We start from the raw sequence: 26746 nt of genomic DNA on the forward strand, positions 1-26746 counted from the left end.
TATGTGTAGCTAAACTGTTGGTAAAGCACTGACTGTCCATTTTGCTTCACAATATCTGGGATTGTCTTCCCCCCTGAAGCATACCAAACAGCCACCATTCATTTGGTTATGTTGATTGCAGCTATAGCAAAGCCAATCTCCCTGGTTGCTTTATGAAATAGTGAGTTAAAGAACAATTTTTACATAGTGGGATGGTAGCATACATCTGGTGCAGACTCTAGAACCTAGTCTTTACTAACTTTATATTACTTGGTGTTGCTACTAGGTGAGTTTTGAGGGGAGGTTCTGTGCAGATCGAGATGAAGTCTTCTTTGATAACTACTTTTCTCTTCTTTAGTATTTTATTGCAGTAGTCTGTTTCACTTTGAGTGGAGGAAGCTAGCTGTGCAGTGATGCTCATTAAAGTGTGGTGTATGGCACAGTCAGGTCTGTAGATGTGTACTTTGCCTTTGGAGATGATACGGAGGAGGAAGATTGAAGTGACGTGGATCTTGGAGTGGGAGCATTCTTAAGGCACAGAGTCTTGCCTGCTTTTGTCTGCCTGATGGTGAGATCTAGATTTGTTAAACACACTTTGATTCCTTATTACAAACATACAGATGTATAATGCAAGTATTTTGGAAAGTATAATAAAATGGCAGGCAAGACAGTTCATGACAGGAAAGAACCCATTCTCCTGGCTACATAGAGTCTTCCAGTGCTAGCTGTACACCTTGGGTGTTGTTAGAGTAATAGTGCACTGGCTTGATCCTTAGAATTAATTGCCCTTTAAAAGAGTAGCTTAAAGAATTTGAAATGTTTTTGTGTGTTGCTGGATATGACTGACCCACTGATTTTGTTTTATTTTTGTCTAACAGATTTTCTGTGTGTATTTGTGTCTCCCACACTCCTGCAAGAGGGTTGATGCCATGTCATTATGGTATTATTTATGAAAAATATTTTGTGGACTTCATAAATTTTATATTGTCCTTTATTTTTTATATAATTTATTTTCTTTAATGTTGTTTCTCATTACAAATATATTTGAAATACTCTCTTCCTAGGGTATGTGTGTTGTTAACATAAGTAACTTCCATTTCTTCTTGGTCTTTGTGGTTTATGTTTAGACCTATTAAGACCAGGATAACTTTTTGATAACTGCCACCAACCTGCTGCTACTGATTTATTCAGTTCTGACAGAAACTGGTGATTGTGACATCATTCCAAATTTGAAATTTGTGATGCAGACAATTAGAAAATTCAATAAACAGACCCTTAATAAAGGGAATGTAGTTGATGTTGACTGACACAGAGCTAAATACAAACTTTAGCATTTAAAGGGTTGAACCCACTAGCAGAGACAATCTTAGCAACACCAGTGGTTCTCATTGCAGTGCTTTTGGAGGTCTGAGGCAGGAGTTTGTGATGTGTATTGTTACTACACTGCAGATCTTCAGCAGGGAGACTTCATTTTGGTCTCAGGTGTTACTGTAAAGTCTAACCATTAAAATTTCCACACAGAGAGAACTTCTTGTTTGAAGCCAAACTACAGACACTGAGATCTATGTCACATTTTCGGGTGTCTGAAGCCAGCTGATAGCCATTACCTATGTGCTAGCACCCTGCTCCTGTCACAGCAGTGCAGATGTTTTTTTGTCATGCCTGTGTCACACCTGCCAGTGCCACAGGGATACTCTGCAGGCCTCTGCTTCCCTCACAGGTGAAACCTTGGAGAGGCTTCCTCTTGAAATGCAGCTCAGAAAACTCTCTCAGAGAATACTGCAGTAGCATGGATTTTAGGCTAGTGCCTGCAACTTGTTTGGCTTTCTTTTGAAAATGAAACTCAATTCTGTTTTGTCTCTTCATTTACAAAAGTCAGTTTCAGATCTGTGAGAAGAAGTGATCTGCAGCATTTTCATGTCTTGTGAGGTTTTCTGTAACCACTGTAGCACACAGTCAGATCCTTCATGTTAAAACCCTGTTTGTAAGGGAGTTTCGTATGTTTTACCATAATTGAGTTTTACATTTGATAAAAGCTTTGAGCAGAAACTGACCTACTGTGATGGAGAGAATGAAGGCAGAAGTCTTTCCCATTTGGGCTTGTCTCTAAGGTGTCATAAGCATGTATTCTCTGTGGATAGATGTTACAGTTTTCTCTTAAGTATTCTCAAGGATTTGACTCCAGATTGCTTTTGTAGACCAAAAAGTGTGCTTGTAATTTGGCAGAGTAGCTGTTTTCTTTTACAACTGTAAAGAGAGAGATTTGTCTATTACTGCTTCAGAACTCAATTATATATTCTGTTGAAGCTTGTTAGAATCAGTGATTGCAGAAGTGGTCTCTACTCACCTCTTCTGTTTTGTTTGAGTCAGTGTAAGCCATTTAAAATAGCACAGAGGAGAACAACAGGATGCTGATTTAAGTGCCTGCCTTCAGATATGGTATCTGATATTTTTCCTGATAGGATCCTGGAAGAATGAAATGCTTTATAGTCATTAATTGATAGGTTAGTGACACAGATGTTTAATTTAGTTATAGTTCCTTCTGGATATCTGAAATCCAGAGTAATGACTGTTCCTCCTGCTTACTATTTGAGTTTAGAAATCTAAATGTTACAATATGTTTTTATCCTTTCTCCAGTATTTTTTTATGCTTACATTTATGAATGCTTGCTATTTATGTTATGTCAAGATGGTTTTCTGAAATTGCTGCAAACTACTTCCAGAATATCAAAAAAACTGAATACAGCCATATTTAAAGGTGAGCTAAAATTCACCTATTGTTTCATTTTTCCTTTTGCAGTTGGGGGGACTTTAATATGCAAAAGAACATTCAGTGTAAGCACCTATAATGCAATCGTTTGCCTGAAACATATCTGGTAGAAAATAATTTAAAATTATAAATAAAAGATGTTGGGTTTTGTTACTGACACAGGGGAATAGTTGGCAACTACTGTCATTGTCATAAGACTTCCTATTAAAAAGTGGCTCAGAAGTTAATAAATTGTGCCAATTTTCTGTTGAAAAGTGGCTTAGAGGTTACTAATTATGTCATTTCACATCTCTGGATCAGAATCCATGCTTCATGAATCTGTTTCATCAAAGAACAGTGACATGAAAGAACTTGGAGATTACTTGGAGATCTCCATTACATCAAGATTTTCTTTTATCTGCATCTTTCCTTTGATAATGTTTGGGATGCAGTGAACCTCTCTAATGGGAAAGTGGACAAAATGCCAACAAATTCTCTTTAAGCTGGACATGATTGGATGCTGTTACAGACCTTTGGTATTACCAGAATGGTCATACTAACTGGAAATCATGACTAAAGCTGTATTCTTCTAAATAGACTTCGAAAATCTTTTCTGAGAAGTATTCAAAAGACTGAAGTAGGCTATAATAAACTTTTTATTGATGTGCATATAGCATGTACAGTGGCAGTACTTAATAATTACTAAATCAGTTATTATAGGTAAAATGGATAATGTACATGAAACAATCACAGTTCACAATTTTAGCTATATTTTCTTATAAAAATGAAGTTTTGGTAAATGTTCCAAACTGATTTTTGAATGTAAAATTTAAACAGTAGCCACAAAACAGTTAGCAGATGTTTAATTTTATGTATGTTTGATTTTGTATATGTGAGTAATCCTGGTTATTTGAATTGGGATAGTCAGCAGCATAAAATTAAATGGGTGTTGAAATACTTTTCTGGTTCAGGAATTGGGTAAAACAAGGAATAATATTTGTACATTCAGGCAGCAAGTTAGAAAGAAGCTTTGCACGCTTGAGAAATATTTATTCCTTGGCAGCAGAGAGGGGCTTAACTAAAACTTGTGAAAATAGAAAGTTTGTTCCTTTCGTGAAAATAGAAAGTTAAGTTCGTTCCTTGAGACACTTTTCAAAACATTACAGTTTAGTGCAAAGTTAACAGAACACTAAAGAATTCCACACCACATCCCCCCCCAATCAAGTCTTGCTTTATATGGTGGCTTAGCATGCTCCTCATAAGGAAGAACATAATGGAAAACACAACATTTCTTTGTTGGACATAAATGATCAATTAGATGTGCAGTAAGGTACGAAGGTATTTCACTTTTAGATCTATTAAAGTATTGACTCGTTTCAAAGACACATGAAGCCATGTCCTTTTCATTTTGAATTAATTTGTCCTGTTACTGCTGAATTTCTCAACAGTTCATTTTGCAGGCCTATTAACTGCACTAACCAGAGATCTGTTTCCATGAGATACCATCATTTTATTTTTCCTTCAAATAATGAAGTACCTCTTGTTTGCTGGAGATAACCTGAAGTATCATCTAATTAGTATGTTAAATGCAGGGCAATTAGGAGACAATGTAGCCACATTTAATTGACAGTAAAAGCTTGGATAGTCACATTCAGTTTTTATGACATAGTTAAAAATAAGTGTAATACATAAATATACAGCATACAGTGCTTAAATGCAGGGATGCAAGCAAATGTTTTGGGTTTTGCTTTGGGTTTTTTATTGGATTAGTCTTAAAACTTCAGTCTGAAGCGCTTCACGATGTGTTTAAAATGTTTTCTGTACAGTTTAATAGGGAGTACTTTTGTAATCCTCAGTCATAACTGCAGTTTCATTTTTTAGCCCCAGGTTTTTTATAGTGTGTGTATTTTTTATAACAGTATGGTATATGGCAACCATATGCAGCTCAGACTTGTTCTAAAATAGTAGGGTATATTTTTACTTCCCTATAATATTTAAAAAATTTCTGGATTTTCTTTGAAGAATTCTCTGCTTCTCATATATAGTGCCAAAAATCACTGAATACTAAAAAAAAAATTATATAATGATTTTTCTTTGCTGAGGGCATACTCAGTTCATTATTTTAAATAATGAAAAGTTCATTATTTTACATAATGAGGGTATGGCAGATCTTGCTCCCTCTTAAATTAAGCGGTTATTTCTTCTGGAATGAGAGCAGTATTTTAGAGGGGTACAGCAGCCCATAGCAGAGAGACTTTAGAGGAGTGAGTAAGGGAGATGTGTGCGGAGAGATCAGTGCTGTGTGCAGATCACTACTAATCTTGATGTCTCTTGTTCCATCATTTTAGAGCTGATAGATGTCACGTGTACCCTACTACTGCTGAACCCTGACTTCACCACTGCTTGGAATGTGAGGTAAGTTGTGCTCAGAAAATGAGAAAGCTGAAAGGTCTGCTTTATGTAGTTAGTGATGAAGCAAGAACTTGTCATCTGAGAAGTGCTGAAGGAATGTTAAAAATCTCCTTTTTCTTATATATTGCAGATAGTTTGAGACTGCCCTTTTTTGGATTCTGTTGGGTTGGTTGGTTTGTTTTTTTGGGTTTTTGTTGTTGTTTTTGTTGTTGTGGTTTGTTTTTTTTTTTAATCATATAAAGGTACATTTGCACCACATTTTCAGGATGTATAAGTCCTACTGAACTACCATTCCTCTTTCCTCCTACAGTTAATGAGGGTAGTGCTCAACTGATGTCTGCTGTGTGTATTCACTGTTCTCATTTTTACCTCTCTTTGAGTTCTTCTGAGATTCCAGCTGGGTTTGCTGCCACTACCAGTGCAGGCTATCAAAGTCCAGTAGACACACTGCAAGAGAGAAGGTGTCTACCCTTTATTTCAAACACATTTCCTTCCTCCCCTCTCCTTTCTTGTACCTGTTGAGTTTAGTATAGCTCCATCATTGGTCAAGCTTCTGAACTTGTCCAGGAGTCAATGGAGGAGGAGCAGGAATTTGCCGCCCTGCTCTTCAGGGGGTGCAGAAACAGCAATTCCTTACAATTTTGTGATCTTACAACTGTTCTGTTAATTTCAAAGTTGGAGGAATATTCACTTTCTGCTGCCTAGGTAAGACTGGAGACAGTCTTAAAGTTATAGTTGAGAAGGGCTGGAGGGCTGGCAATACTATGATAGTCTGTAGAAGTGCATTAATGGAAAACAGGACTTCTGTAGTTACAGTGCACTATTGCAGGTGGTGCATTAACAAAATGACCTAGAAAGATGATGACTGCTTCTAGTTGTCAGCCCTAGTTATGGCAAATTCAGCTTTTTCTTTTTTCTTCTTTCACTGCTAATACACTTCTGAAGGATTCTGCTGTGTTCTGTATCTTTCTGTCTCTCAGGACTAAAAAAGGGGGATGAATATGATATCAAGGGGTTTACTGTCATGATTGAGTAGCTTTGAAGTGATAAAATGGAATTAGGAGCTTGTGTAAGTAATAAAGGCTGTTAACAGTAATCTCATCTTATGGTACTTATAATTGATTTTTAGTGTACATTTTGTGGAATTTTTTTTGCTGCACATGCATTCATCCTTATCAGTCTGGCTTTATTTGTGCCTGACAGCTGAAAGAGTTAGCTTTTATGTGCATGAGAATAGTAGTTCAGAGTTGTAAGTGGGATTAAAAATGCTAAGGAATATGGATGAGGATTGTTTTCACTTTTATGATGTTTATGATTTACCAAAACATACGAATTACTACAGAAGTTGGCCGTACTCCCGGAGCTGTTGACTAATGATCTACCAGTCAGTCTGTCTTTGAAGCTCTGTTTAGCATCCAGAGAGATCTTGTTACACAAGCCAGTCAGTATCTGTGGAGGTTTACCAGGGAGCCCACTCTAGCAAAGGAACTGATTTGCTGTATCTGATCCTACATTCTTCTAGGCTTCTGCTGGGAGTTTGCTCTTTTGAAGAGGAGGCACGTTAGTTATGTTGTCATATATTTCAGCTTCTCTGTGAAATTACAGGCCAAGCTAGCCAGATGTGTGCATAATCAGTCACAGAGTAGAGGACTGACTGTGTTCTTACAGATGCTGGTGGTAAATCCTTATTCTGAGGTAGTCCAACTTGAGAATTTATTTTATGACACTTGCATTCTGCTTGCACAACATGATGGATCTTGTTGAGGGATGATTGGTTTTGGGTTGCTCAGATGATATTTGTAATGCCAGGTTCATCTTGCATTCTCTGTACACAAATTCACTACTTTATTGGAGAGGAAAAAAGCATCATAGACTATTAAGTAGCCTAAAAAATAAGAAGTGTTCTAGTTGTTTACTGAAGAGCAGCCCTGCACACAGTGTGTTTCTTGTGATTTATTGACTCTTTCATTGTAGAGTGGAATAATTACTTTTTCATATGCTGAATTCTGCTGAAAGCTTCAGAGATAGTGGTTGTTCACTAGCACTGAATTTGAAGATAAATGAAGAGAGAGAAAAAGAAATCTGTTCCTAGGAAAGGACACAGGACTTGACAGAGCTAAGTCAGAAGACCAAAATGGTGTTGTGGAACACAAATGAACATTTCAGCTCAGCTGACAATTACAGAAAGTCATATGTGATTAGTGAAGCATCGGAGGACACAGAACTTTAAACCTGTTGTCTAAGCTAGCTAGGAATAGATGGTCTGCCTTGACTATGCTGAAGAGTTGTAATGTGCGTCCTACATGCATTATTTATTTATTTATTTAAATTAGAAGTAACTGGAAAGTTACAGAAGGGCAGGGATTGTAACCTAAACCCTGAGACCAGAGCAAGAGTAATTATATAGCAGAAGAAGATGTGCTCAGGGTAGGTGTGTCACATCTTAGGAACTGAGAGAGAAACTCCTGTCACACTGAATGGGATAACGCATATCTTCAGCTGTCAATCCTAAATTCAGTTATCCTATGTTTTTAGAAGTTGAAAAGTCTTGCAACTTAAAATGACAAAATTTTTATGTCTATGATTGTAAAGGAATTTTCATAAATGCCTTTGTTCTTCCTGTTATACTTCCTGGCATGTAATTGATGAAAAGACATTAGGTAACAAGGCATTCTGAAAAGTCACATTTTGCTTTCAGATATGAATTACTTCAAAGATGCTAGCATAAGGCAAATCAAAATTATTCCAGATAAATTTTTTGGGAGCTATAATCCTTAAGACTGAAACATTATCTATAATCCACCTGGCAAGAAAGAGAGCTAGAAATTATGAAAAGAGCTTTGTGTGGGAGTGTATAAGTCATACTACTGCTTGCAGTCCTTTGTGAATGGGAGAATCTCTCATTTGGAAATTATTACAGCTAAAAACAGCTTTTCTGCTACAACAGTGAAGGTGGATCTTGTCTGTATTTTGCAAAAAAGGAAGTTTAAGAGTGTATAATTATGAGGCTGTTTACTTACAGTGAATGTTTTAATATAGAAAGAGCAATTTCTTCACTTTTAAGTTTTGGGAGTTAGGTGGCCTGGTAATCTAAATCTTTGTTAGATATGTACATGTATTTGTTGTAAGTATCAGACTGATCTCAGCTGTGTTTTCATTCTGTGTGTATGGTAAGTAATTTTTCACCTTTTGCTTTGCAGTAACGGGCAGTTGTTCTACCTGCTCCAGTGCTGACCCTGAATCTTTCTTTTGTCTGCTTTCCAAATTTGAGTACACTGGCACAGAATGGTCAGTCTGCCACTTCCAGGTGGTATATCTGAACTGCTTGTTAAAAAACAGCTAAAAGAATCCAATCTGAAGCATGCTGGAACTTGCTTGAGATAAAAACAGATGTCCCAGTAGCTATTAGAAGCAAAACTTCCATAAGGATTTATACATTCCCCACTCTGCTTCAATTTTAAGTAATAATTGCTCACTGTTAGTGTTGCGTTAGTTTCTGACTGTGGTTCTAAGTTTCAATTGCAACAGAAGGCCAAAGTACCAGATGGAGTCAGTTTCCTAAAGTCAGTTTACTACCAAGTCAGACAGAAAATATGTACTAACAGAAAGGAAATGCGTCAATTTGTTTGTGAGACTCGGGCCATAACTTTGGGACAACATTATGTTTTCTGTGTCAGACTGCAGAGGAGTTTTGCCTTCTTATTTGATAGCAGATCTTTTCAGAATGTATTTCCTCCCATCCCACTGGGGTCTTTTGGTCAGAGAGTTGATCATCTGCTCTTCACTTTACTAGTGCCATGCCTATTATTATGATGAATCAGAAATTATTAGAAAAACTAACACCCAAACCCATGCCAAGATTGCTTCTGCTTCTTGCACTCTCTGTTTTCAGTTGTGACTTCTGCAGGTTCTGGGAAATGTGTGATTTCTTTCTGCAGATGATAACTTTGAAACTTACATCAAAGCTGCTACCTACTAGATTGGAGAATAGGATATGAAGACTAATGCCCTTGGAGTAACCAGGGGTGTGGTGATGTATTCAAATATGCTCAGAAAAGGCAATAAAAGTTATAAAATCTAGAAGGAAGAGGGTGAGGGGCAGGGAATTCTCTGCAAAGAAGGTGAGAAGGCCAAGTCCAGATTTTAATTTTCCTCTGTCTGTGGGAGGTACTCTAGGAAGACTTGTGTTGGATGGGCAAATTTTAATTTTTTTTTAACCAAAGATTGTTTTACATTTAAGTGAACTGAGTGATTGCAGCCTTTTTGTTAAGTTTGCAAAACATTCTCCAAGCAGAGAATATATTCCTTTTTTTTATAAATTTAGAGAACCGTGACACTGTACCTTGAACAGTATGTAAAAACTAAAAGTGTATGTGGGGGAATGCTATGTGTAAGATTATTTTCAGATATACACAGTGATTTGAGGGCTTAATTTCAAGAAGGGGTATTTATCCATATATGTAACCCTACTCATTAATTTCTAGGTAGGTTTGAGAACTAATGGATTGTATGTGTTCAGATTAAGATAAAGTTCTTAGTGCAGATATGTATAGTACATATATATGTATAGTAAACACTATATATTACATATATGTATATAGTGTATATATATGTACAGTAGAATGGATTATTGCACTAAAGAGTTTTTAAACTCTTGTAGTTTGGTTTGGTTATGATACAAAGGAAATGCCATTCAATCTGTAATTGGGATTTGTGTTCCATTTTCAGGTTGCTACTTTTATTCACAGAGAATTCTTTTATCTTTTGTAGGAAAGAATTAATACTGTCTGGCACTTTAAATCCACTTAAAGATTTGCATCTTGGAAAACTGGCGTTAACCAAGTTTCCAAAGAGTCCAGAAACATGGATTCATAGGTTGGTTTCCTTTGCTTCTATTGACTCCTCAAACATTTTTCCTAGGGTTTTTTAATTTCCTGTTCTTGGATTAAGGAGATGGGTCATAGATGCAGGAGGACATCTAGAAATATATCAGATGTTTTGAACCAGTTGTTGCAGAATACTGTGCCTTGGCTTTTGAAACTACCTGTCTATATTCTACAATTAAAACTGAAGTCATATGCACCTTTTCTGCTGCATACTTTTAAAACAAACTTCAGAGGGGATATAAATTTCCTTAGAGGTTTAGTGTGTCGTGCAGCACCTGAAATTCTCAACCTGAAAATTCTGTTTCCTTCAATTGGTAGTATTTGAGCATTGTAGGTTTCTCTTTTTGCTCCAACTCAACACTGTATTGCTTGTCTACAGGCATTTCGGAAAGTGATGATTCTATTAAAACCAACCTTTATAAATAAAGCTGGGTTCTTTTCCATTTCAGTACTGATCTTTTTGGTTTGGTGAATTTATTTTTATAATTTCTAACTTAAACTAAATCATTCAGTCACCACTACTGCATGTTAAAATAACAGTTCATGGTTGGAAAATTTAACTCCAGAGTTACTCAAATGCACAAGGCTAGCCCTCTCAGTGATGAGTGACCATAAAATGCCTGTAGCAGAGCCAAGTGAAGTATAGATCCATTACAAAAAAACTCCAAAAAACTTTGTATGTGTGTGGTTTTTTTCATGGTAGAAATAAAAAGATGAGTCGACCTTTTATAGACAGCACTAAAGAGATTTAAGTGCAACGCATTAGGAAGCAGTTTGTAATGTTCACATTTAATATGCCCAGCATTAGGGCAACTGTAAAGTTGATACTGCATTAGGGGCTTCATACTCTATAAAGAACATAACAAAACTTACTGCCTACATGAGAATTTTCTGAAGTGGAAGTTGTTGATAAACTCTTGTTTGTCACTGCATGCATGAGCTTAAAATTCTCAAAGCAAGCCTCGCAAGCAATGCATGGAGTAGTGCAAGGTGTGTCATTGATACAGCAACAACAATTAAATTCTGCAGCATTTATTTTTAATTTTGATGTTCAGCTTCTTTTCATAATTCTCATGCTACTGACTTGTGTTGCTTGATGGCTTTGAAGCTAAAGTATGCAGTTATGGAAGTTGGAAAAAAATCTTGCAGTTTGACATAGCTAATCTTTTCTACATGGTGGCTAACACGGGAAAAAGAAGATTTTTTTGCATGTTAATACTTCTGAATATTTCTGTCTGTTTTTTATAACTAAGTAAAGATACAACATGGATAAAACGCAGGAGTGAACAAACTTATGAATGTCTTCAAATGAGTGAAAAAGCAGAGAAGTTAACTTCTTTTAGCAAGCGGTTAACTTACCTATTTTACATATATATGTAGATACATAATTTTACATATGGCTTGCAAAATAGAATTTTCTCTTTCGAGAAAGTTGAATGTATTATTTTTATTTTATTTTTTGATTTCTTTTAACCTGAAGTTAAAAGAAATTTTGACACCTTCAAAAGAAGCAATTAATTGGTTTTGGAACCGATGTGAACTAGTACAAAATAGGATAACCTCTGTGTTGCACACCAGAGAATGTCTGTCTCTCCAGAGCATTCCACATTGAACCATTGCAATTCCATTGGCATGGGCTGCTCTGTGGAAAATTACACATCTGTAATCTATTTTTGTAGCACCCTTTTGTCTTGGAGCTGTAGATGCCACATTGAGGTTGCCTCTAGAAATACTACTAAAACTTTGTCCGAAGTAAAATAAGAAACTAAAACATCTAGTAGTCTGTACTTATATGTGTACTTCATCAGTAAAAACATTTTGTTTTGCTTATATCCTACTGCTGATGATGTACAGAAACCAATTTGAATTGCAGTGTGACGTACTGTCAGATGTAAAAGACACTAAGCAGAGTTAATTTTTTATTAAATCACTTTTTTCTATCTCACTTTGGCTACTTCATTTTAGTGCTATGCAAGACTTTGAAAGAGGAGTCCATTAGAAATTTCATGCACACACTGCTTGAGCTGTTTAATAAATTTGCTGTTTCCTTCTGTTTCATTTTACTATGCTGTAAGTAGCCATGACCACTTAGAGTGAACAAACTGATACAACTGTTTTGGGAATGTGATCATCGTGTGGTAGCTTTTAGCATGGTGGGTGTTCAGATGGTTGTTTACCACTCACTCATGATCTTGCTACATTGTAGTTCAGAGAATACAAATGTTGAAAAGATTTGATTTCTGCAAATGAAAAACTATGTTTTTTCTCTTAAAATTGCTCTCTCACCATTAACACTTTACATCATTTAACCAGACGATGGGTGCTGCAACAACTAATTCAGGAAAACTCCCTGCCCAGTCTTGCAACTAAAGGAAACTTGGGAGCAGCACCTGTGGAGAGAATTCACCGTCTAGTGCAGGAGGAAATGAATGTCTGCTCTGAAGCTGCTGGGAGATACCCAAGCAACTACAATGCCTGGTCCCATCGCATCTGGGTTTTACAGCATTTGGCAAAGCTCACTGTCAAGGTATAATACAGTAGTGAATAAATTCTTATATTTTCTTGTCCAAAAAACCCTAATACTGGTTTGCAAAGCAGATTGTATAACATGAATGAAGAGTATCAAGTGAAGTTATCACAGGTAGCTAAGAAAGTTTTAAGAAAGTGGGCAAAATCTTGCAGTGAGTGTGTTTTGCATTTTTCTAGCCAGTTTAAGCAGGTTCTGCTCAGCAGAAATAGCACATTTTTCTTGCCTGTGTACAAAGCTCTGTTTCTCTCTAAAATGTATGTATGGGAAGAGTTTCGATGGGACTATGTGAGCAGAAGCAAGGAATGGGCAACTCTTAAATAATTCTTCCAGCACTAGTCTTGAAATTCCCAGTAGAGAAAAAAGGTAATATGTAACAGATATTATTTTGGTAATGTAATATAATTTCATTGGTGCCCTTATTCAGCTTACCTGCAGTTTCAGAATATTGAAGGACCAAATAAAGACAGCAGGAATGAATTTGGAGAAAACATAGTAGTGCATGTAACTAATTTCTTCAGTTCCAGCTGTACTTTTTGACAGCATTTACACTGAGAGCTGATAAAACTGTTTCTGGGATAGCAGGGACACTTTATGCAGTGTTGAATGTTTTGCATCTGTAACATCAAGACCTCAAATTGAATTAGTTAATGTGACATGGTCTAAAATTATGTAGGCAGTTTTGTAATACCATGTTTTCTGAATGGCCAGGTGAGTTCTTTGTGAATATTGGTTTGATTAACAGCAGCTGCTGCATTTTGCCACAGAATTGTAAGGGAGGAATTTGCTGGACATTGTTGAATCAATATAGCCATTATTTTTATGTCCATTGCAGAGACAGGGCAAAATTTGGACTTGTCTGCCTAGCAAATTTATGCAAATGAAAAGGTTGTTTTCAGAAAACTCAGAAGAATTGCAGAATTGAGATAGATTGGAGATTAGAAATTAGGGTTAGAGGTCTATATAAATGGAAAGCAGGAACTTTATTAGAGCTTACTAAAAGGTGAAGAGAGTTACCTATGTTAAAGAAAATAAATTCATTTTATGCCTTAAAACAAGTTCTAAACAGCTCTGTGTCCGTTATAGTGGTAACAGTAATCTGAGGATCAGGATTACACCTTGAGTGCTTTTTACACTCACCATTCCTACCTAATTTAATTAAAGAAAAATAATAACATTGTAATGGAAATAACTCTTGGCAGAAGTTGAATTATTCTGGAGAATTTATTCATTGTCAGTTGTGAGTGCTTTTTGTGACAAATCACAAACATACATGTGAAGGAAGTATTTTAAATTCTATTGATCATTCCAAAGTCATTTACTTTGCCTGCCATCCCACTTCCCCTACTGATCTGTTGAAGACTATGGAAATGATTCTTCTGTCTAGAGTTGTCCATCTGGTTTCTGTTACCTCTGGCAAAATGTCACTGGTGCTGTTTTTCCTTCACCAATGTGTTTAACCTGTTGGGAAGTCTCCATGTTGGTTCTAGGTTTTCTTCATTACACCACCTATGCATCTCATCAGAGGGCTTAATAGAAGGTATTTGGGATACAGGAAAATTAGGGAAAAGTGTGGAACATAAAAGACAGCAAGAAACTTGTGATAAAATGTGTCCAATAACTTTAAGAGGCCGAATTACATTGTGATTATTTGCAAGATATGATGCAAGGAAAAAAAAGAAAATAAGAGCAGGGAAAAAGGAGACATTATGGATTTTCACAAAAATATGCAGGTTCATAGAATCACAGAATGGTTTGGCTTGGGAGGGCCCTCTATCTCATGCCAGCCACCCTGCCATGTGCAAGGATGCCAGCTCACTAGATCAGGCTGCTCAGGGTCCCATCTAGCCCACCCCTGAATGCTTCAATGGAGGAGCATCTGCAACCTCTCTTGGGCAACTTATATCAGTGCCTTACCACCCTCACAGTAAAGAATTTTTTCCCCAATATCTAGTCTAAGCCTGCCCTCTTCTGTTAACCATTACCTCTTGTTTAGTCACTATGTAGTCACATTAAAAATCCCTCTCTCTCCTTTTTATAAGTTCCCTTAAGGTACTGTCAGTCCACAGTGAGGTCACCCCAGAGCCTTTTCTTCTCCAAGCTGAATAACACCAGCTTTCTCAGTCTGTCCTAGTAGGGGAGGTCCTCCAGCCCTCACAGCATCTTTCTCACCCTTTTCTTGACCTGCTCCAACAGGTCCACATCCTTATGCTGGTGACTGCTAAAGCTGGATACAGCATTCCAGATGGGGTCTCAACCTTAGTGGACCAGAGAGGCAGAATCCACTTTCTCAGCCTGCTGATTTTGATGCAGCCCAGGATGCACTTGATTTTCTGGGCTGCAAGTGGGTATTGCTGGCTCTTGTCCAACTTTTCATCCTTGAGAACTCCCAAGTGCTTTTCCATTCTAATTCATTTCCAGTCTGTGCTCACATCTGGGGTTACTCTAGCCCAGGTGCAGCACCTTGCACTTGTATTTATTGAACTCATGGGCCCATTTCTCAAGTTCATCCAGATGTCCCTGTCTAGCATCTTCTGTTGTGTCAGTTGCACTGCTCTGCTTCATGCCATCTGCAGATGTGCTGAGGGTGCACTTAATCCCACTGTGTGTGTTATTGGTGAAGATACTGAAGAGCAGCAGTCCCAAGACAGCCCTGAGGGACTCATCACCAGTCTCCACCTGGACATAGAGCCACTGACCACTCCTCTCTTGCTTCATCCATCCAGCCTGTTCCTTACCCACTGAATAGATCTTGCATCTAATCTGTCTCAAATTTGGAGATAAGGATGTAATGTGCAACCCATATTGAATACCTTACACATTACACCCCTGACATCTGTTGGTCTTCTCTTGTTGTCTGCTGCTATCACTCTGTCATAGAAGGCCACCAGATTGCTCAGGTAGAATTACTGGCTGCCTCATGTCACCTCCTTGTCTCATATGTGACAAGCCTGTCTTCTGGAAGGATCTACACCATGGTCTTGCCAACCACAGAGGTGGGTGGGGCTTACCAGTCTCCAGTTCCCCGGGTCTTCCTTTCTCCCCTTTTTAAAAATGGGAGTGGTGCTTCCCTTTTCCAGTCACTGGGGACTTCCTCGAACCACCATTACTTCAGGAATGATGGTCAGTGGTTTGGCAACATCAACCAAAGTTGTCTCAGAACTCTGCAATGTGGATCTTCAGATGCCATAGACTTGTGGCTGTTCAGCTTCCTCAAGTGGTTCTGAATCTGCTCTTTGCTTATAGTGGGAGGGACTTCATTCTCCCCCACAAGAATCTAGAGGATCAGGGTCTACAGAGAAGTGGGAAGGAAGCCTGACTACCAAAGAAGACTGAGACAAATAACTCAATACTTCATCCTTCTCCATATCAGTTGCCACCAATTATTGCTTATCAGGGAGCATACACTCTCCTTTGGTCTTTTTTTGTGACCTGTGTACTTAGACAATCCTTTCCTGTTATTCTTTGTGCCTCTTGGCAACTCCTGTTCCAGCTTTGCCCTGGCTTTTCTGACTACACCCCTACCATTCTGTTAGACTGAGGTTGTTCACTTGCTTGGTGTCTCATATTCCATCTTCAGCAATTTCTGTGTTTGAGTATCTGAAAAGTGTGATAAATTTCAACAAGATGTAGGACTAGAACAATGCTGAAAAATTGGCAGGTGGAGCAGTCCCTGATTCTACAGCCATTTAGTTCTTGCAAGGTTGCCTGAATTTAAGGAGTACCTGTGTTATTTATGGCTGTATTTCTGCTGTAATACAAACCTTGCCTGTAGTATGAAGCAAATCTACAAAAATTGCCCAGAAACATAAATTGTTTATTGTATTATCATTTAAATATGACATCTCAAAACTTTTTTTTTATTAACGTTTTTATCCTGTTAATGATAACAGGTTTATTAACAAACCTGTTGGCCTGCTTTGGAGGATTTCAAGAGGTAGGCTGTGCAATTGGATTTTGGTTATTCTTTTTCCTTGGTTTGATAATCCTAATGCTACTGCAGATGGAACTTCAGCCCAGTCTGGGAAAAAGATTTAAAATGCTACAGAAGAAAGTTTTGGCCCAGTAGGAGGATTTTCTCACACTTTCTTACACTAGACAGTCACAAACATTATCTTCTGTCAATGCAGAAATTTCAGATTTTTCTAGCTGCAGAATTTGAATGGCATTAGCAAGTTTATGTAGTGTTTAAATAGTATTCATTAACATAAATCAAGGATTTGCCAAGAATAGATTGTTTGAACCTAATCTAAGATTGGATCCAATCCAATCTGGTATTGGAGTACTGCCTTGGAAAGCCCAGTGTCAGCTTTCTCACACGACTGTAGAGTTAGTGGGGTTAGATTATAGGCTCCAGATACCTACTAAAAGGTGTGTGTGTGATTAGTTACAGAACCAGGGTAAGAGAGTAGTAGGGCTATAGTCTTCCAATCCATACACACTGTGTTGCTTCAGTGAAATCGTGCAGATAGAAAAATAGGAGGTAGTTCAGCAAGGATTGACAGACTTTTTTGTTTTCTTTAGATTGGAATACTCAATTTCATAATTAAAGGATGGATAGTGATTGATCAGACCATACAATAAAACAAGCAAGCAAGCAAACAAGTACTGGGGTAATTGTCATGAGGCAACACTTCTCTGGTGTTATGCCCAGAAGACAATATGTTCCAAAATATAAAGTAGTTTTTCTTGTAGCCATCCCCAGTAAGGCCTTGGCTTTTTCTTAAAAGACTGGGTCTGCTAGTTATCTAAGATACTAGTTTCTGTGAGTGGACATTGCTATGTTTGTCTGGTTATCCTTAAAAACTTGTTTCCCCAGTTCCTTGTTATTTCCCTGGAGGAGAAATTTCTGCATTTCCTCTGCAGACCCCGAGGTTGAGACAAAGGTCTCTGAGCACACATTGTATTCTGGGAGAGGCTGCGTGTTCCATGGTAGTCAGCTCGCCACCAGAGGTAGAAAGGAGGTTGTCAAGAATGGGGAGGGAGGTATTTTCATAGTTTCCTCTTTCTTCACAGAACAGTGGCAACAGGCTTGTACAAGGGCTTGTACTGATAGAGATGGAAATAGAGAAAAAAGACTTTGTAACAAAGAACCTCTTGGAATTCAGACATTGGCTATCTTTTACTTCCAGTTGTTAGAAGCATATTCCACTGGTACTCTGAGGTTCCTAGATAGGAGGCTCTGTTTTTTGTAGATCTCAAGAAATTTTCATGGCACTCTTCTGTGCTGCTTTTTTAGAAGAGGTGTTCTGGTTCAGGTAAGGAATGATGCTGGGAATAATTTTATTCCCTTTGTAGAGGGAGTAAAATGCCTAATTAAGATGTTCCCCTGTAAATTTTTAGCTTATAAATATTTCAGATCAATGAATTGGATTCTTCCAAGGTCTCAGTTGAGCATAAACATGTCTAGTATCAATCACAGCTGAATAAAGGCCAACCTGATTTTTTGAGCCTTATGTTATTCTTAATAGACTTCTGAAGTTTGAAGTTCAGAAGTTTAAAACACTAAGCTCAGTTCTGTGAAGGAGGGAAAAGCTGATCTTATGGTTTAAAGTACAGGTCTGCACATGGAGTTTTAGCTCCCTTTAAAACCCTGTATGTGGACTGTTACTTAATACTGCACTTCTCTTTGCTGATCTCTGAAAGAAAGGTAATGCTGGTATCTTTTGGCAAAATTAAAAAAAAAAGCATGTTGTCTATCTTGGGTAGAATATACTGTTTGCATTGTATTTACTCCAATTTCTTTTAGAACAGATGTGCCCCAAAATGCTGTGTAGCTAGCCTTGTGTGTTTCCATGGTTTTCTTTGTGGGAGGCTGTGGTTTTTGTGTTCCAGTATCTAAAAGAAAGACTTCTATCTATGAAAGTTGTTTTGCCTCAGCTGGTCCTGTTAAGTGATGTAGGTAGCTTGTGTGAAGAGGTTAAAAGCAAGAGTATACCATAAGATTATCAAGATTACTTCCAGAAGTCTTTAGAAGTAAATTAGAAAGGTAGTTTTGATCTCTGTGGATAGTTTAAGCTCTGAGGGAGAAGCAGTATGAGGAAAGAGGTTAAGGCTTGTGAACAAAAAACAAACTGCTGGCTCTAACAGAGAAAGCAAAGCAAAGTAAAAGCTTTGTCTGGGAGCCAAATTTGCATTTCTCTCCAGAAATGAATTTTGAAGGTTTAAGAGCACTCAGAAATAATAGACAACTCACAGGAGCCAGCAGCTAAAAACGAAGCTAAATTTAAGTATTTACCAGAATTGTTGTGAAAGCCTTTTTAGGGGTTCTTTGGTAGTAAAATCAAGCAACCTGACTATGGATAAGTACTTTCATATTTCACAGGTTCTAGGACTTTAAACATACTGTTATGGTTGACATCCTGTCATGGAAAATGAGGGTGTAAATTAAGTTTGTGGTTTTTTCCTTTTAAGCAACTCACCCACCTTCAGACATCCACAGTCTGTTAGGTAAAAAGTAAAATTCTTAAAGCTAATGGCAGTGTAGTTTGTGCCTCATCTAAACAGTGTTTATTGCTAACCATTTTGAGATCCTTAAACCACTGCTTATTTCAGTATCAGAAGTGGCTTGGTTTTTTTCCCCACTCAGCTTGTGGGCAGGTTTCTGAAAAACCTGCCTGTTCAGAGTTTGGAAGAAGTATTAATTTCTTTTCTGCAGAGATGCCAAGGTGCTGCTTTTCAGCACACAGTAGAAAAGCCTCAGTGATAGTTCATTTTTCTGTGTAATCTTAAACCATTTTTAAACCAGTGGCTGAAATCCCCAAAGAAGGGATTACTTTAATATAGAAAGAGTAGTGGTAAGTTCCTCCTTTGTACTGGTTGATAACTGTCCCTGCATTTTGTTTCAGGTTCTCCTCGATGAACTTTCATCCACTAAATATTGGGTATCCATGCATGTCTCAGACCACAGTGGGTTTCATTACCGCCAGTTCTTACTCAATTCCTTGATACGCAGAACGGTGACTGACAACAACGTACTGGTACAAAATCAAATGGTAAAAGAACAAAACCTTCAGAAGGAGGAAGAGAATGCTGGGACAGAAGCTGCCTGTGCAGAGGAGCAAAGCGTGGATCTCCCCCGCCGCTTAGATGAAGAGATGGAACTCTGCAGTGAGCTGATTGATAATTACCCAGGGCATGAAACCTTGTGGTGTCATAGGTAAGAGGACTTGTCAAAAGAACTTCCTTCTGATTTGTGTTTGATTCTTCACATGGTATTTCCAAACAAATCGTTCTGGTTTTAGGAAGTGCCACTCAATAAAAGGTTTTTAAGCTACTATGTATTAAACCTTTGGAAAATGTTCAAGAGCATAGTCAGAACTATTGTGTGGGAGATTTGATTTGGCTTAAATATCTTACGATGTAAGCTCTTCTTGTCCCAATAATATGTGCAAGAGACATAAGATGCTGTTAATGAGCCTCCTCACACTTTAAATGTTTAAACAACAAAAAAATGAACAAAATGTAGATAAAAGTTTGGCTGCATAAAATGTTTACTTCATTAGCTGGGTGCAGGTTCCTGACTAAGTAACAGCAGATTTGCCAAAATGACATGGAGCCCTTTCTAGTACAGCATTCACAGACAGAGCAGATTTTGTGTCTGTGAGGGAAATCTGGTGGGATGGCAGATGAATCTAAACAGTTCAGCAGCAACAGCAGATTATTTTCAGTGCATGACTTTCTCTTTTTTTTTTTTCTTCTTTTCCTTTGAAGAAGGTGTGTATTCTACCTTCAACAGCACTTAAGCAACAAACTTCCTCTCCTGAGTGCAGTGGTATCATCTGTGGACAGCAGTGATGAAAGTCTGAATAATTCCCACCATAGTCCTGCAACAAGTCACATGTCTCAAGCTATGGATGTTGATGGTTTGAATGAATGCAGCAGCAAACAAGGTTATACCCAAGAAACAAAACGCCTGAAGCGTGCTCCTGTGCAGGACTCTCTTGGTCCAGAAATGGAATACCGGTTTGTTGATAAAGTATTATCGACTTGTAGGGATGTGGACCAAGCCAGGTTTGCTACTGCTTATAGAAAATGGTTAGTTACTTTTTTAGGTCAGTGAAAGAGGTGTTTAGAGCTTTCAGGGTTCTTCTCTTAGTGCAATATTCTCTTTTCAGACACAATGCATGTCTTGGTTGCAAGTGTTAGCTAGCCCTGTGTTTCTCTCTCTTTTGATGGTCAGTCCTAAAGCTAAATTTCAGAGTAGAAGTCTGTCACTTTATTAAAGAACTGGCATATGTTTTTATTAAGCAAATACAGTTTGTTACTTAATCTCTGTAAGAAATCACTCTTATCAGCTTCCTATGATATTTTCTTTTTTTTTTTTTTACTTCTGCATTAAGATGGACTGAATTGTTTGACTTCAAAAAAAAAATGGAGGTAAAAAAAAAAAAGTTCAAAAAGTTCAAAATGCTTGTGCAACAGAGTGTCTGAAAAAAGAATGGGAGAATCTGTCATATCAGCTAAACCCATTCCCAGTTTGTTCCTGTGTAGCATCATGCTAATACCTTATTGGATCCAGGCCATATTCACTGACTGCTATTATTTTTGTATAGCAGTCTTTGGTAGAACACCAGAATACAGTGTTTCTTTCTGAAGGCTCCAGCAACATTTTTGGAGCTATCATGCCTTTTACTGGGTTTTAACTGTAAAACTGGGTTTTTGTTTGCTTATTAATTGTCATGTTATCTTGATAGGAAGATCTATAAGGTTGAAATCTTGATAAACAGATACAGGAAAATATGGCAGAAGATAGTTCAAGCACATGTTCACCCATAGTCAGAGCTGTATTTGGCTGTATTTGGAAATAGTTTTCTTAAAACAGACCACTTTACTTTCATTTCTTACTTGGTGTTTATTTATTTATTTCATCTCAGCAATCCAGAATTAATCACACTTGATACACATTTCTGAATGTCTTATTTACACTACAGATTCTCACTAGGCTAAATCACACATTGGTAACTTGTACTTAACCAAAACCCTAGAAGTCCAATATTGGATGGAGTAAAAAGTAGCTCTTCCAACTGATCTTTGAGACTGTTAACAGTTAAAAAAACTGTTCAACTGTTACAGTTAAAAAAAAAGTGACAGCAAGAGGAGGGAGCTAACTCTTCCCTTCTGTTCTTTTGAAGAGCTTCAGTTTCTTTCAGTTTCTTTGGTTTCTTCTTTTTTTTCCTTTTTTTACCCTTAAGGAAGAGCTCTACTCCAACCATACATCTCTGTTTACATAACTATAAGTTTTAAGGGAATTTGAAATCAAATATGAATGGTGTATTTTTTCACTTTCTTAGAACTTCTCTGTAAAAGGGATTTTTTACACTAGTAGAATTGTGTTGGTCCACAGACCCCGGGAAAACATTCTACAACTGTAGAAGTCTATACAATGGCAACATTGCCTCTTTTAAAAGCAGACCATTCTCTGGGGGTATTCAATTTTCAAGTTAGTGTCCTTGCCATAATTGCTTTATTTATCTCCTGCCCCATATGCCTCTTGACCATAAGTTTCAAGATGCTGTTTCTGTTGGGCAGAGAGAGAAACAATGAGGGAGGAAAAACCACGGGTAGCCTGTTCAAAATGTGTCACTTCGAATCAAAAAAGCACTTGAGATGTGAAGTTCCTCTACTTCTAAGTAGTTTGATGAATGGAGTTTATTCTTGCATTTCAAAATGAAAACAGACCACTTGCAATCTTTGAGATTATGTTCATGATTCATTTCAGGCACAAAGTGGCTAACAATGACATTTCTAAATGTACACTGTTCTGTTTACAGTACATAGATAAGACTGATCTAGGTTTTAGCATCTCCATGTCAAAGCTTTGTCTCAGAGGGCATCCACACCTGCCTCTCCATAGTATGTGGTTGTTAGCTTGGAGGTGCTATGGGATGCTGTGGTGGTTTGGTTGATGGTTTTAGTTACAGAAGAACATAATTGTTGTCTGAAGGAGGTGTGGGATTGGCTTGAGAGTGTAGTTTTGTCATAAGATGTTGCCTCAGTGGTGACTGACATGGATAGGTTCAAGTACAAACAGGAGTCTGAACTTAAGAACTGGAGCAAGAACTTTTACACGTCCAAGGGACCTGATGTTTATTGGATATGGATGGTACATTAAAGTATGTGTAGTAACCTCAGTCAGATGGATTAACAGTATCCCATTAAAGTGTGAAGTCAAGGGGACAATGTATTAAAGATCAGGTTCTTGGTCCTAGGCTACTTGGTAATCTTTTGGTAATTTTTTGTGTTCTGTTTACCTTGGCAAAAATTACCTGTTTATGAGAAAAATATTAGTGGTAGGAGCAATCTTAAAAATGGGAGCATAAGAAACGATTCTTGAACTGTCTCTTCTTGCACTGGAATGACTGAGGCTTTCAGAAGAAAATACTAATATTAGACTCTGACTTGAAAATCATTATATAGTATCTTCTATGATCTGGAATCTTAGCATTCTTAGAGCTGTACTGTGGAAGTTCAGTGCTTTTGAACTTGACATCATAAACATTTAAGCAGGTGCCCTCATACACATGTGTGTAGTTCCCATTGATGTCAGCAAAAGTGATGCATTCTTGTAGGACAATAAGATTTGGTTCTATGTAACTGAATAGTGTTGCATTGAATTCTAGTATTTGGAACTATGAGTTTTAGAACTCTGATTAGAGATGGTGCTGAAATTCTTACTACTTTGCAAAACACTCATGGCTGTAGTATAACTCATAAGTGTAGATTTTTAAAGTCTGCCAATGGAAATATTCCTCTGTACTCTATTTTTTAAAATTCAGTTAGAATAGTTACATTTAGAAATGTTAGCAGGCCTGAAAACTAAACAGTGAAATTGAAACAAGTCATAATCCTTCTGTTTGAAGGAAATGCAAACAGTAAGTTGTTAAATTTGAGCTTTAATTTTTTAATGGTAACAATATATATTATATGCAAAAGGAAAATAATATCTAAATTGCTTCAGACTGTCAGTGTCCTGAAGCCTCATGCATGCAGTGGTTGAAGAGGTGCTGCTAACATACTGAATTAAGCTCAAAGCTGATGGGAAGTTCTGGAACCAGGATCTTTGCAGCATACCTGTCTAACCTCTTGGTGTTACTGCAGAGTCCCCTTTGGACACTGCTTAAAGAAAAGAAAGTGGCTTTAGGCCATTGGTAGTTAACATACAATGAGCACAGCTACTTTACATAAGGCATTTCAGCTGTTTTGTGTTTCAGAGATCAGAAACTAAAAATCTAATCGGTGAACATTCCTGCAGAGAAAATGTCCAGCAGAAGCTGCAGAATACAAGGCTCTCACTCTCTGAAGTTTCTTCACATATAAAATCAAACTTTGTACACCTTTAAACATCTTCATGTAAAGTTCAGCATCTTTCCTAATTTTGTCTTCTGCTGTAGTATGTGTTATTTGAATGGATTCTTTTTGTTCACTGGATTAGTCTTTGTAGAAATTTGTTTGTACTAGAAACAAAGGGTTTCGAGGAACAAATGTAATTTGAAACTACAGAATTTGGAATAGAAATCATGTTTTTAAGTGGTAAATTCTCAGCTGCTAAATACAGTAACTGTTATTTCACTGGCATTTTGTTTGTCTTGTGTGTTACAGTCACTGGAAAAACATGCAGCATTAAAGATAGCTACAATAACAAACTTGTATGAAGTTATTGGAACACATTGTTATAGCTGCTCTGATTATTATTCTTAATGTACTCATGGCTGCATATTTGTGTTTTATTGACTGCTTACATATTCTTTATACAACAAAATCCATGTGTCATTTAAATAGGGGATAAAGTAACTTGTCAGTTTATACTATTTGGTTAATAACCTTGTATGTCATTTGCTTTAAGACAAATAAGCAATGTGATAATATAGTGAGAAAGCTTAGATTTTTGTCTTATAATTTCTGGCATTTCCACTTTTGTTCTAGTGCTGCTTAATTAGAATGTGTAGCTAGACTTGATGGATGGGAGTGATTTTTTTTCCTAAGTAGATAGTTAATGAATTTTTAAAACAGTACTGTATAATATTGATGAACAGAAACAAAGTGTTTTGGAAAGGTTTGTCTGCATAACCAGACTCACAAAGCATACTTTTCCAAAAATATATAATACACTGAGCAAAATGTGAGTACCAGAGAATAATTTAAGTTGTGAGTCTTTAGAGATTGGATGATTAAATATTTGGACAAGTTGTTGTTTGTTTAGTTTTGTTTTCCTTTTGTAAGGGAGGAGTGCTTTTTGGGGTATTTTTGGGTTTTTGTTTGGTTTTTTGTTTTGGTTTCTTGGGTTTTTTTTATTTTTTTAATCTAGTAGGAGGTGAACCATTGCACTTACAATGTGGGAAGAAAATCCCACAACTGCTGAATTGTATCTTGTAGAGCAATTTTGGAAAAAGCAGTGAACTGACACTGAAATGTAGATGTCACTTCTAAGTGCATCTTTGCATTCACTGGGTGATGAGAGATATGTATAATTAGATCTTACAGTTTTATCAGTGTCAGATACAAAGAAAAGGGTGTAACTCACCAATTCTCAAATGCACTTACCATTCAGTTTAGTTTCTAAGGAAGTTCAGTGTCCCTGTCTATAATTTTCCCTTTCTACACAGAGGTATGTTTCTTCTCAGCCTCTTCTCTGTTCTTCCAACCAGCAAAGAAGAATGTAGCAATGGTGAGCTGGCCTGATTCTGTGTTTGAGTAACTGACTACCTCCCAAATAGTTCTTTGACTGATGTCCTTAAGTGGAGTTCATCAGGCTTAGTTATTTCAGAACCTCATGCTAGGCCTATATCCTCTTTCAGATGTGAAAAGCAAGAGCTTTATCAATGAATCCATCAGGTTTTCCAGGGAGAGTTTGAAGGAGAAAGGAAAAAAAATTCTTGTAGATAAAGCTGAAAAAGCTAGAATTAGCATGAATTTTAATTAGTCTTTTCCTCTGAAGAAGCAACTCTGTTGCTGAAAAATGGAGGAAATATGCTTCCAGGGAATTCCATATATGATGCTTTTGAACTGCAGACCTGACACTTCTAGAGGCTTTTGCTTAGTGTGTAATGTTACTTCTCAGGGCATAGTCTATTGTAGTGAATTAGGGTGCATTTTTACAGTTTATAATTATTGATTAAAAAGAAAAAATTGCTAAACATGTAATAACTGGCTTTCAATATTTTTTTTTTTTTTGTCTAGTGTAGTATTTTGTAATCTACCCATAAGCCAACACTGTACCCAGTAATGAACAGTAGACTTCACCATCTCATCTGCTTCATACTGTTAATCTTTGTCTTGAATTGCTGTTACAGTCTTGCAGGAAACTCCTGACAGTTGTTGGATTTATTCTCTGAGTATCCTAGTAGTATTCAGTAGAGTAGTTAGTATCTCAAAGTATGTTGTAGTCATGGGGAAGCTTTTTACAGCATCTGTGTTGATGCACCATAGGTCTTAGATTAAATATTTTAAAACCTTTCGTTAGGATTCTGAATGCTAAATCTGTTTTGATGGCTGTCAAACTCTTACATGCAGTTATTCTGGAAAACAGAACTCTTAAGTCTGGTTTGTTAAACATCATTATCTGCACCACCTGGAACCTGCTGTACATCTTACTGTATAGACAGAGGTGGGGAGGACCCACGGTGAGGTGCATATTTTCTTCATGGGACATTTTCTAAATGGAATATAATTATGGCTTAACAAAGAGCTTTTCTTGGATGAGGTACACCTGTCTGTTCATTGTGAATAAAGTTATGAAATTGGTACATCATTATTATGTTAAGCTTTCCTGAATGGTGCATGTAATGAGTAGATAAAAGGAATGTGTTTTTTTAAACCTGTTGTTAAAAAAAATCACATAAATGATACGAGGTACTAGAATTTGTTTTTAGAAAGCAAAATATACCTACTGTATTCATTCCTTTTTGTACCAGTTTTTCTCTTTTGAAATGGCTACATTTAAAACTGGGTAGTCATCCTGAAAAGTGTGCTTGGGAACACACTTTACTTCATATAATCTCATTACTTTCATATAATCAAAATTATAGATGTCTTAAAAATTTTTAAGTTGCATTAAGATCCAAGGTAGTGACAACACTACAGTGTTCAAGTGAGCCAATAAACTCTAATTTTGTAACACCATCATGTTCATCAAAGTACTATTCTACGTAGGGAGATGTTTATTTTAAAAAGATACGTGCAAAAATATTTAAT

The 26746-nt window shown here is 37.0% G+C and overlaps 2 protein-coding genes across 3 annotated transcripts in view; one reads left to right on the forward strand and one right to left on the reverse strand.

Moving 5' to 3' along the window:
• The window catches only part of PTAR1 (protein prenyltransferase alpha subunit repeat containing 1), a 28909-nt gene extending 7319 nt beyond the window's left edge, over positions 1-21590 (forward strand). Inside the window, exons 3-7 of one of the 2 annotated variants that reach the window (XM_079331483.1) lie at positions 5077-5143; positions 9911-10015; positions 12340-12553; positions 19402-19712; positions 20267-21590. In XM_079331483.1, the coding sequence (XP_079187609.1) occupies positions 5077-5143; positions 9911-10015; positions 12340-12553; positions 19402-19712; positions 20267-20615 (1046 nt within the window). In that variant the 3' untranslated portion in view covers positions 20616-21590. The remainder of the gene's footprint in view (positions 1-5076; positions 5144-9910; positions 10016-12339; positions 12554-19401; positions 19713-20266) is intronic. The other variant, XM_079331484.1, reaches the window with a different exon arrangement.
• Positions 1-26746, reverse strand: part of ATG12 (autophagy related 12) — a 307791-nt gene that overhangs the window by 19789 nt on the left and 261256 nt on the right. The gene's annotated exons all lie outside the window — the stretch shown is intronic.

The sequence above is a fragment of the Erithacus rubecula genome (assembly GCF_903797595.1).
Source record: "Erithacus rubecula genome assembly, contig: SUPER_Z_unloc_4, whole genome shotgun sequence".
NCBI classification, from domain to species: domain Eukaryota; kingdom Metazoa; phylum Chordata; class Aves; order Passeriformes; family Muscicapidae; genus Erithacus; species Erithacus rubecula.